General features: G+C 41.4%; 1 protein-coding gene across 2 annotated transcripts in view; it reads left to right on the forward strand.

Moving 5' to 3' along the window:
- Positions 1-1,980: 1,980 nt before the first annotated feature.
- LOC126359208 (pre-mRNA-splicing factor CWC22 homolog) overlaps positions 1,981-12,412 on the forward strand; it is a 130,008-nt gene continuing 119,576 nt past the window's right edge. The window contains exon 1 of one of the 2 annotated variants that reach the window (XM_050007610.1): positions 1,981-3,313. In XM_050007610.1, coding sequence (XP_049863567.1) covers positions 2,309-3,313 — 1,005 coding nt within the window. In that variant the 5' untranslated portion in view covers positions 1,981-2,308. The remainder of the gene's footprint in view (positions 3,314-12,412) is intronic. The other variant, XM_050007611.1, reaches the window with a different exon arrangement.

The raw sequence follows: 12,412 nt of genomic DNA on the forward strand, positions 1-12,412 counted from the left end.
CTTTTGGAATAAGGCATTTTTTAGTACACAGTGATGACAAAATAATATTCTAAATTATTGAGAAGGTTGGCCTACACGATTCAATATTCCTCTGACTGTCTTTATTGCCACAGGAATACTGTTAGTGTACAGTAGTTTCCACAGAGACTAATACAAAGAAGTGTGTGTCCACCATCAGCTTCAATGTTATTTAAATTACAGATGTTATGTGAAAAAAACGATTAAGGGCACCTATTGTGTCTACTTTCTTTCCAACGTTAAGCATAGGGTCACATTCTGGGGTAACTTGGCAGCAGCTAACAAATTTTTCAGAATACAAAAAAGGCCATTATATTAAAGAATGATGTACACCTAGAAGTTACTGTATTCCCCTATTTAAGAACTTAGATACTCTACCTTTACCGTATATTTACGTTATGGAGACACACGCTTCTTTATTTTAACGAACGTAATGGGCAAGGAACAGAAGACTATTTAAACAATGACAATCACCAGCATGACAATGCTGTTGGTATTTTCAGTCCAAAGACTGATTTGATGCAGCTCTCCACACTACTCTACTTTGTGCAAGCCGCTTCACCTCAGAATACTTACTGCAACCAGAATAATGGAATGTAGTCGAATTAAGTCGGGTGATGCTGAGGGAATTAGATTAGGAAATGAGACACTTAAAGTAGTAAAGGAGTTTTGCTATTTGGGGAGCAAAATAACTGATGATGGTCGAAGTAGAGAGGATATAAAAGGTAGACTGGCAAAGGAAAGCGTTTCTGAAGAAGAGAAATTTGTTAACACCGAGTATAGATTTAAGTGTCAGGAAGTCATTTCTGAAAGTAATTGTATGGAGTGTAGCCATGTATGGAAGTGAATCATGGACGATAAATAGTTTTGACCAGAAGAGAATAGAAGCTTTCGAAATGTGGTGCTACAGAAGAATGCTGAAGATTAGATGGGTAGATCACATAACTAATGAGGAAGTATTGAAACGGATTGGGGAGAAGAGAAGTTTGTGGCACAACTTGACCAGAAGAAGGGATCGGTTGGTAGGACATGTTCTGAGGCATCAAGGGATCACCAATTTAGTACTGGAGGGCAGCGTGGAGGGTAAAAATCGTAGAGGGAGACCAAGAGATGAATACACTAAGCAGATTCAGAAGGATGTAGGTTGCATTAGGTACTGGGAGATGAAGAAGCTTGCACAGGATAGAGTAGCATGGAGAGCTGCATCAAACCAGTCTCAGGACTGAAGACAACAACAACAACAAACAACAACCTACATCATGTTGGACCTGCTTGTTCTATTCATCTCTTTAATATCATTAACCATAAAAATAAGTAAATTCCAGCAGCAAATATAAAAACAAACAAAAAATAACAAAGAAAGCAAGTGAAATGAGAATAGGCAAGCAATATGGGAGTAGGCCAGCGTATTACATATATTAACAGTTATATCTATGGTTGAAAGTGCAAACAGACGGGAGCATAGTGTACCGCAATAAATTACAGAAACAACAAGAAGTAGGTACCACATCTGTCCTTTTTTAGGTTTCCTAAGACCTGAGATGTAGACAACACCATATTACTAAACTGTATCGTCAGGATTCGCTTGAGAACTACATTTATATTGATAATTAATGTTTCGCCTTTGAAGCAGAAACTGGATAGTGAAAAAAGACCATGTTTACCTATATGATAATTTTAAGTTTTGTTCGCTACACGCTGAACAAAATCAGCTCATGAATGCAAACAATAATAAACTCGTGCGGAATGCCGTAACTACATTGTTTGACTTTCCAAATAAGCCACTTCAACTGACGATGGAGAGGAAACTGCCATAAAGGTTCAACAATCCGTCTAAAGCAGTAAAGCATTCCTGCGGCACAGAAGCAGCGAGTTCAACTCTCCATATTTCAGCGCCAGAATCATCATCACAGACCTGCTTTGACGATGATGTGATAAAGTTAAATGCATTTATTCTTGTCTAGATTATCTATGGTCGAAGGGTTGCACGCATTGGATATGACATTTGTTTTCATTCCCGGGGGTTGTATAGATATCTGTGTCTGAAGTTCCTTGCAAATGCAATGTTGTTGATGTTAGTGGTGTGTCCTGTTGTGCTTCCGTGTGTGTTGTTGTTGAGAAGTTGTTTTGAAGTGTTATAAGTGGCGTCGTACTGATGCGAATATTTCGTATGCTATGTCAGAGCCCCGTAGTATTGAATGTTTGTAATCTCAAGTGTATGGTGTAGGCCTCCAGTGGTTATGGTGTTACAGATTATACAGTTCGCTTGTCAGTGAAAGCAACAGACACAATGAGCCGCAATGAAACTGCGACGTATCGTTTGTCGGACAAAGACGGAAGGGATTCGGAAACTTACCGGAAAGAAGACAGCGAAAAAAGGAAACAGAAAAGACATGAAGAGGATACAAGGGAAGATCAGTACAAAAGACGCCGCAATAGTTCAGGGTCAAAGTATAAGGATAAAGAACGCAATAGCAGAAGTAGAGATTGCAGTGCTTCGTTCGCTGATGATGAAACAAAAAACCACCAGTACAGCAGGACAGAGCAGAATGGTTCAGGTAGAAGCAAGCGCTACGAAGATTCGAGGACCATGAGAGACAGGTATGGTAGTAGTCATGAACGAAGTGAAAGACGCAATTCCGACAGACACTATTCGGCAGATAAAGACGGTTATGAGAGATATTATTCAGATCCACGTAGTTTCCATGATAACGGCGAAAATTTCAGATTTCAGAGGTCTGAATATAGAAATAGGGATTCCTATTCAGACAAGTCTTATACAGACAGGAAAGATAACAAAAACTCTGGCAGTAAACACACTGACTATAGAGACAGTAGTAGGAGACGTGACCATCGCAGTCCCAAGAAAGACAGTAGTACTGTGTTGGATAACAGATCAAAACCCACTAGTGAATCGACAGCCACCGAAAGTGCAAACGTGACGATGGAACCACCGGCAGCTCCAGCACCACAGAAAAAATCCCTCGATATGATTACATCAAAAACTGGAGGTGCCTATATCCCTCCAGCTAAGCTGAGAATGATGCAAGCCCAAATAACAGACAAAACGAGTGCTGCTTATCAGAGATTGGCTTGGGAAGCTCTTAAAAAGTCTATTCATGGCCACATCAACAAAGTTAACACAGGAAATATCGGTAAAATTGTTCGGGAACTCCTTCGAGAAAATATTGTTAGGGGCCGAGGATTGTTGTGTCGGTCTATTATACAGGCCCAAGCTGCATCACCCACTTTTACTCATGTTTATGCTGCTTTAGTTGCTGTTATCAATAGCAAGGTATGCTCTTAAGAAGTTTAATATGTAGCTACTTATGTCTTTGTAGTTTATGTTAAATAGTTGAGTAACAAGATAGTGACACTAGGAAGAAAAGGATAGATTGGTGCTCATTATATAGGGAGACATTGAATTGCAGACAAACACAACAAAATATACATGTAAGCCTTTCATCAAAGTATGGTAGAATTCAGTGTACCTGGAATCTTTACATAGTCAGTTGTATTTTTGACTTTTTGGGTGGCTGCTTACTAAGCTGGCCTAAGTTTAACATGAGTGCTTCTTGTGTTAGTAAGCCTGCATTTATAAAACATTGCTAATGTTCGCAAAACATTTGATTTTTATGTGTGCCCATGTTTAGATGTTTATTGGCAACAAGTTATTTACCTATTTCATACAGTTTGTGATAGGTAGTAAGAATGAATCTTTCATTACAACTTCATTTTGGAAGGAGGGAGGGTGGGAGAAGTAGCTCAGCATTTCAATCTGTGAACCTAATCTTCATACAAAAAAAGTGACCACAGCAGCATGACGATCTACAGTACACTCACCATCACCACCACACCTATTTAGCTCTAGTATGCAACGTGATCCAAACCATTGTTGCACCCTTACATTGTAACATTTTGAGTTCGACATGTTCCAATTTATCCTCTCCCCTCAATGAATTGACATCTTCATTAGACCATAAAAAATAAACATACAAATAATATCTAGAAACATAGTAGATGTGCTTTTGCATACTAAACATGCAGTCAGATCTGAAGATGATATTTTGTTGGGTGTTGGTGATACTGAGGAATGTGAATATAAAATCTTGGTTGTGGTAGCAGACTGATGTATAGCATAGTTCAGGATTTGTCAGGTTGACAGCTGATTCGCATGTTAGCAGGATAATTATAAGTCTTGTTATGGCATGTGTGTGGCACATGTTAGATTCTGATGAGTGGTTTAGGTCACTATTTTGATGACGTCATGGCTGAAACCAGATGGGTGGTATCAGCAAGTTCAATATGTCCCTCTTCCAATTAATTTTTTTTTTTAAATAGTTGTATTTAGAGTTATTTCTTTGTTCGAAAGTCAGTTGATGGAGTACACTACACACTCAGATTAAGCAACATGGCATGCAATTAATAACAGAATTAGTCTGACCATAGTAATTTGCACCAAAGCATAAATTTCCACAGTTTTGATATGCCAGTTTTATGTCAGTGATCTTGCGTAAGTACGAATAATAACGTAATAATGTAGTTAGCAAGTTGTCCACCATTAAATACAAAATGCGTTGCACATCATACACATTTGATGACTAATTGCTGATTCAGTCTGGCCTTGATAGTTTACACTCAGTTCTGCTTGTGGTAATGTATCAGAAGTATGTCACTGACCTCATTTTCTATTTGCTATCTGTCAAGGGAACAAATGATTCAGTATGGATTTTGAATTGCGGTAGAATAGCTCATTTGGTAAAAGCATTGCCTGTTCTGTGTTTGGATCCCAGTGTGACACACAGTTTTAATGTGCTAGGAAGCTTCAAAAAGCTGCATAGCTCCATAGAAGACTGAAAAATTCTTTCTGAAAACATCTCCTAGACTGTGTTTAGCCATTTCTCTGTAGTATCCCATCTGGCAATATATACAAGAGAAGTTTAAAAAGTAGGAGAGATAGGTATGTCAGAATTGACATTAAGGGAATAGATCATTAGTCTTGGCTGCACAGCGCAATCTGTAAGTGCATTGTAAAACCTAGGTTCCATGCACTAGTCAACATTGTTTTAATTTGCTTCAAAGTTAAAAAAAGAAAAGAAAAAAAAGAACTGTGCATACTCTGTTAACTATTGAAAGATTCATTCTTGTACTTCTATCCTATATAAACTGTTTCATGAGACACCAGTACACTTTTATAAATATAAGGGGAAGTCTAATGAAAACAAGACAGATGGAAAAAAGTAATCCACTTTGAGACCAGACGATCAATGCCTTCATGGAAGAACATTTGTGGTTGCCTAGGGAACCACGATTGTACTCAAGGGAACATCTCTTTGTCTGAAGAAAATTGACAGCCACAAATGTTTTTCTTTAGGGGTCCAAAAATATGGAAATTGCAAGGGGAGAGATTGGGTCTGTATGGAAGATGTGTATAGTCTGATAAGTTAACTTTATAGTCAAAATAATCCTGGTAACATGAGTGGGCCCAAATGTGGTAACAGCTGTGATATGGTAACTGATGAAAGCAAGTGCAGACGGTAAGTACAGCTGTTCAAATAGCTATACGTTTACGATTACAGGAATGAAAGTGGACCAGAAGTCCTGTTTTTTATGAATAGGGGAGAGATGCATCAGTGTACCATTTTTTGAACATATAGATAAATTTCTTGTTTCATTTGGATTATATGTGTCTGTCAGTAAGTATTATGCATGTTGTCTCTCCGATAATAAATAAATATTTTTTCGTCCAATAATGGTACTATAGAAGGACATCAGGATTGTTGTGTGATAGGTAACTACTTTCAGATAATGAAACAGTGGAAAATCGAGGATGGACAATATTGAAAATGGTAATTGCTACTCTCCATATAGCGGAGATTCTCAGTCGCACATAGGTGCAAAAAAAAATTTGTCAGGCAAAGCTGTCGGCCAAACAGGCATTCATCAGAACAGACAACATACACACACACTCATGCAATCGCAACTCACACACACATCCGCAGTCTGTGGCTGCCAAGGCCAGAGTGTGGCTTGCAGAGTTTGTGTGTGTGTGTGTGTGTGTGTGTGTGTGTGAGAGAGAGAGAGAGAGAGAGATCAACTAAACTTCTGATGTAACTCTTCAGGCTTTCCTGACGAGATCTTGAGGTTTTGGCACTTCCCTGGTGCTCTGACGGTCGTCTACACTCGGCTTGTCCATCATCTGTGGTTGTGGCGGCTGTCAGAGGCCTGTCCTGCGTCGGGAGTTGCGTGCGGTCTGCGCGTGCCTGGCACTGCTCCTGCGTTGTTACTACTTCTTGAGGAGTTTCTTGGTTCCTTTCATTGGGCCATGATAAGCTCCAGAGCCGGACTCCACACCAAACTGAGCTGATAACTGTGGTCTCAGTTTATTAGGTTGTCTGTGACCTTGATCTCGACGGCCTCCTTTATGACACTGTCTCAAAATCTTGCAGTTTGTGTCACAATTTTAGTGTTGTTGTAGTCCATTGAGTGACCGAGCTCCAGACAGTGCTCCGCTATAGCAGATTTAGTTGCCTGTCCGAGTCTGGCGTGCCTCTGGTGTTCTTTGCACCTGATGTCCACTGTCCTGGTTGTCTGGCCAATGTATGATTTTCCACACTGTCGCGGGATGTTGTAAATGCCTGGTTTACGTAGCACCACTTCCTAGCATTGTCCCAATTTTGGAGGGTGGACAGAAGATACTCTTTATATCATATTTTGAAAGAATTCTGTGCAGAAATAGGTCCAGCATATGGCAGGTATGCCATCTTCTTCACCTCCTCTGGCTACTCTTCTGTACCCTGTGGTTGGCTGGTAGCACGAAGTGCCCTTTGAATGTCCGTGGAGGAGTATCCATTTCTGCTGAACACCAGCTGTAGATGTTCTATCTCTGTGCCAGACTTTCCGCATCCGACAGAGCCCGAGCCCTGTGAACTAATGTTTTGAAGACTCCATTCTTCTGTGCCGGGTGGTGTCAGCTACTGGCTTGTAGGTATAAGTCAGTGTGGGTGGGCTTACAATACACACTGTGCCCCAGAGTACCATCTGCCTTCCTCCTGATGAGGACATTTCAAGAATGGGAGCTGTCCATCCTTCTCTAGCTCCACAGTAAATTTTATACTTAGGTGGCGTGAATTTAGATGTTCCAAAAAGTCATCTAGCTTCTCCCCGCCATGGCACCAAATGACAAAAGTGTCATTGGGTTGGTAAGTGGCTGATGCAAGCGCCTCCTCTTCGTACCTTTCCATGAGAAGGTTGGTTACCACTGGTGATAAAGGGCTGCCCATTACCACTCCTTCTGTTTGTTCATAAAATTGACCCCCGTAAAGAAATATGTTGAGGTCAGTACATGCTTGGACAGGTCGAGCAGGGCACCATCGATCTTCTCTCCAATGATATTGAGTGAATCGGTGAGTAGCACTCGTGTGAAGAGCGACACCACATCGAAACTGACCAGGGTGTGTAGCTGCCTTAGCTGTTGTAGGAAGTCCTCCGAGTTCCGAATGTGGTGTGCACATTTGGTGCCAATATCTTCTTCAGGTATTGTGCAGTGTGGTATGTCACTGCGCCAAATTTACTGACAATAGGGCGAAGAGGGACCCCCTCCTTGTGCACCTTGGGGAGTACATAGAGTCTGGGTGGTACAGGTGCTTTGGGATGAAGCTTCTTGATGACCTGTTCAGGTAGACCTGTCTCCTTCAGCAATTTCGGGTCTTCTTGTCCACCTTGTCAGTGGGGTCGCTATCTAGTGGTTTGCAAGCAGTGTCTTCCAGAAGTTGTTGCACCTTCCTATCATACTGCAACTTGTTTAAGATGACCATGGAGTTACCCTTATCAGTTGGCAGAACTACAACGCTGTCATCATCCCGCAGCTGTCTGAGTGCCACCCTCTCCTCACTCAAAATGTTGGATTTGGGGGGCTTCATCCTGGTGAGTACCCTGCAGGTCACCCTGCGGATCTCTTCAGACACGTTGGAAGGTAGTGTGTTGATGACCTGCTCAACCGAACTAATGAAGGCTGCAACAGGTATGCTTCTGGGAGTCACTACAAAGTTGAGGCCCTTGCTGAGAGAGTGCTTTTGAGGTGTCCTCATTGAGCTGCTTGTCGCTCAGGTTGACCACTGTCCATGTGTCCCCATCCTGTTGTACCTTCTTGTTAAGGTGCTCAAACTTGGCCTGTTGACAGGCTGTTGATTTCCTCATGGTGCATTCAGCCAAGGACCAGGAGGCACCATCAACCTGGTCCCAGTCTTCTCGGGTCAGGATAGCTGCTATGGAAAGGTGGAGATACAGCAACTCCCTGGACGTGACATCTAGGCGGTGGCACATGTCACACACTCTTTCTCTTACCAGCGCGAGGCTGGCACTGTGTTTGATTCTGTTCGCCTTTCTGGTGTTGACAAAATGCTTGAACCAGGCGAAGACAGGAACTACAGCCCCTTTTGGCATCTCAGAAGGAAACTGAGAGAACTTAGCATCCTCCCCTTCCTCTGTCAAAGCTTATCCAGCTTCTTGATATTAAGGTACATCTCCTCCCTGTAGAGTCTTCTGATGTAACTCTTCAGGCTTTCCCAGCGCGATCTTGACATTTGGAATGATCGGGTCTACTGCCGGATGTTTGTGTGACTCTGGCACAATATTTCGGCCATGTAACTCGTTGCCTTCTTCAGGTGCTACCTGAGACTGCTGTATTGGAGAATCTTGTCCAGTATTTATGCTCAGAGGGTGCTGGGTGCTCTCTCTGCTGTCCACACCATCTGGGCATAAATACTGGACAAGATCCTCCAATACGGCAGTCTCAGGTAGCACCTGAAGAAGGCAACAAGTTGCCTTTGCCGAAATATTGTGCCATAGCGACAAAAACATCTACATTTATACTCCGCAAGCCACCCAACAGTGCGTGGCGGAGGTGCACTTTACGTGCCACTGTCATTACCTCCCTTTCCTGTTCCAGTCGTGTATGGTTCGTGGGAAGAATGACTGTCTGAAAGCCTCCGTGCGCGCTCTAATCTCTCTAATTTTACATTCGTGATCTCCTCGGGAGGTATAAGTAGGGGGAAGCAATATATTCGATACCTCATCCAGAAACGCACCCTCTCGAAATCTGGCGAGCAAGCTACACCGCGATGCAGAGCGCCTCTCTTGCAGAGTCTGCCACTTGAGTTTGTTAAACATCTCCGTAACGCTATCACAGTTACCAAATAACCCTGGATCTTCTCTATCTCCTCCATCAACCCGATCTGGTACGGATCCCACACTGATGAGCAGTACTCAAGTATAGGTCGAACGAGTGTTTTGTAAGCCACCTCCTTTGTTGATGGACCACATTTTTTTTCTAAGGACTCTCCCAATGAATCTCAACCTGGTACCTGCCTTACCAACAATTAATTTTATATGATCATTCCACTTCAAATCGTTCCGTACGCATACTCCCAGATATTTTACAGAAGTAACTGCTACCAGAATTTGTTCCGCTATCGTATAATCATACAATAAAGGATCCTTCTTTCTATGTATTCGCAATACATTACATTTGTCTATGTTAAGGGTCAGTTGCCACTCCCTGCACCAAGTGCCTATCCGCTGCAGATCTTCCTGCATTTCGCTACAATTTTCTAATGCTGCAACTTCTCTGTATACTACAGCATCATCCGCGAAAAGCCGCGTGGAACTTCCGACACTATCTACTACGTCATTTATATATATTGTGAAAAGCAATGGTCCCATAATACTCCCCTGTGGCACGCCAGAGGTTACTTTAACGTCTGTAGACGTCTCTCCATTGATAACACCATGCTGTGTTGTGTTTGCTAAAAACTCTTCAGTACATCCGGCAGTAGACCCGATTATTCCACATGTCAACTAAACTTCTATCAGAAAAAATGGTATCAGAAATTTCACTTGATCTGTTAAGCTCGGCTGAACTCTGCAGTACTATGAACGCAAATAGCTACAAAATCAGTGCTGGAAATATCATTTGACCTGTATAACTCGAACCTAGTCCATGATACCACAAAACCCACACACAGCTTGACGAATCCAGTGTAGCTAAAATGAAGACTGTGGTACCACAAAACCAAAACTCACTCATAGAGCTAATATCGAAAAACTAACCTTACCAATGTAGATGAAACAAATTCCTCACTACCTACCAATGACAAACCAACATAATTACCTACGGCTAACAACGCAACCCAAAAATTTGTAGAAAATTGGATTAATACAAATTTTGATGTACAAGAAACAAACAATTATGTGTGCCTCCTACCCCCACCCCCACACAAAGAAACAAAAACCATAAATGCCGCGCATTCCTCCCAAACTTCCCCCTCCAAACTACCATCATCCAACCTTCTAATATCTGTTGTAAACACACGAAACAAATAAAAGTATAATTAGCAAAAAAATAATATTGTTCACACCTTTGGAGGGGGAAACATTCCAAACAAAACATTCCAAACAAAATAACCTATAACAATCCTCAGCCCCCACTACCTCCAAGCCTTCCCCACACCCCAATCAAACACCACTAAATAACAAACCAAACCAAAAATCAATCTTTACAAATCAACCCGAACTCAGTGAAACACTTTGCCCCACCTATTCAACTTACGTCCTTTGGCCTACACATTTTCCCTATAACCTTCAACACGCTCTTAAACGACAGGAAAAAACCAGGTGCGTTCTTCCTCCAACAGTACTCATCTGGATGAGACTGCAAGGTTGGAGAACGTCTCTTCCCCCCTTCCTGGCACAGATTTAACACCCGCCCCCCTCTCTCCTGAATCATACTACTGTATTAGTACAAGCACCAGTCCAGTAATTCTTAAATTCCACTTACAATTCTGATACCCCAGTCTCTATAAAAAGACAATGAATGAGATGCAACAGTAGTCCACTCCTCGATTTATTCCTCAGTCAAACCTGTTTTATCCATCTACCCACCATCCTAACAACCATTCAGAAAACCCAGCACCTGAAACAACAGCTCCCTACACCCATGTTCCCACAACACGCACTCTTCCCTATTTTATCTATGCCATCGCAGACTCAAAATGTCAGCTAGATCACCTGAAATCGCCAAGTGTGCCCTTATACCCTTCTGCGTATTAAATTCCACACACACCTTCCTAGGAAAAGAAAACTAATCTAACAATGTCAGTTGCTGATGCCCATATCATGAGCAAAAACCTCAGTTGATGAATGATGGCTAAAACTATATGTCATTAGCACAATTTCTCAAATGGCCACCTTAGCATTCTGAAACAAAGAACCCTTCCAGATAGAACACCAACTGTTGTCCCATTGACAGCACCACATATGGTCCCTGGTCTGAGATGCAGCAACTATGGTCAGTCTCTTACCTTCTACATGAACATGACGCTTCACATATCGGCAATTAAATGTGACAATTGTAAGGATTTAATCGTAGTGTCCATATCATCATCCAATGTGGCATATGGTGACCACCTCATGAAATTCACTACATCAAAAAACTAAGAAGAAACAAAACATAAAATTATATTTCCAACCATAAACAACACACTGTGCTAATAATTCAAAACAGAAAAATGAATCTATTGCCCATAACAGCCAACACAAAAATAAGTCACTGATGAACTGCCGCAAACATTTCCATTAGTATTCTATGAACAGCATTCAAGCTTTCCATTGAATCACTCACAAACACTTAAATGTCCCACCTTGGAGTGCCACCACATACTCACATCACCCCTTCTGCAAACATGGTCAATTTCTAATACACCACACTGTCATACAATATGGCACAGTTACATCACAGGTCAATGCCAGTGGGTGGTACTGCAAGTTTTGGTTGACACATCTATATTGTTCGAGTATCGGCAGGTCTGTCACAGCTATAATTTTGACTTAAATGTATTCATGAAAATGTTTTTAGAACAACAACAGAGCATGTCACTATGCACTTTCTGGTGTAGCTGCATTCCTGTCGTGCATACTTTTCTCAGCTGCGGGGTTTGTGTAGTATTACTACAGATAAAACTTATGCACTCACAGTTTCTGTACTACAACAGTCACAAAAACAAATTAAACTTCATTTTAACTTGAGCAAAGATTTTTACATCAGAGAAGACTGTGCAAAATATTCCAGTAGGCAAGAAATAATCTAAACACTACAAATAAAGAAACATGAAATGAATTCTCTTTCAGAAATCATGGGACTTCAGAGTAGATTTGTATTCAAATTTCTGTTCTTCATACCATCATTGGTTGTTGTCTCCATATGTATTTCCAAGCCCAACTCAGTGTAAAACTAAACTGCTGTAAAGTGGGAAAAAACAGTAATCAGTTGTGTTTAGCCATAAAAGAAAACAAATATGAGTAAAAGAAAAATATGGAACAAAATGTGCAAATAAAA

Source organism: Schistocerca gregaria, chromosome 1 (assembly GCF_023897955.1).
Source record: "Schistocerca gregaria isolate iqSchGreg1 chromosome 1, iqSchGreg1.2, whole genome shotgun sequence".
NCBI lineage: Eukaryota > Metazoa > Arthropoda > Insecta > Orthoptera > Acrididae > Schistocerca > Schistocerca gregaria.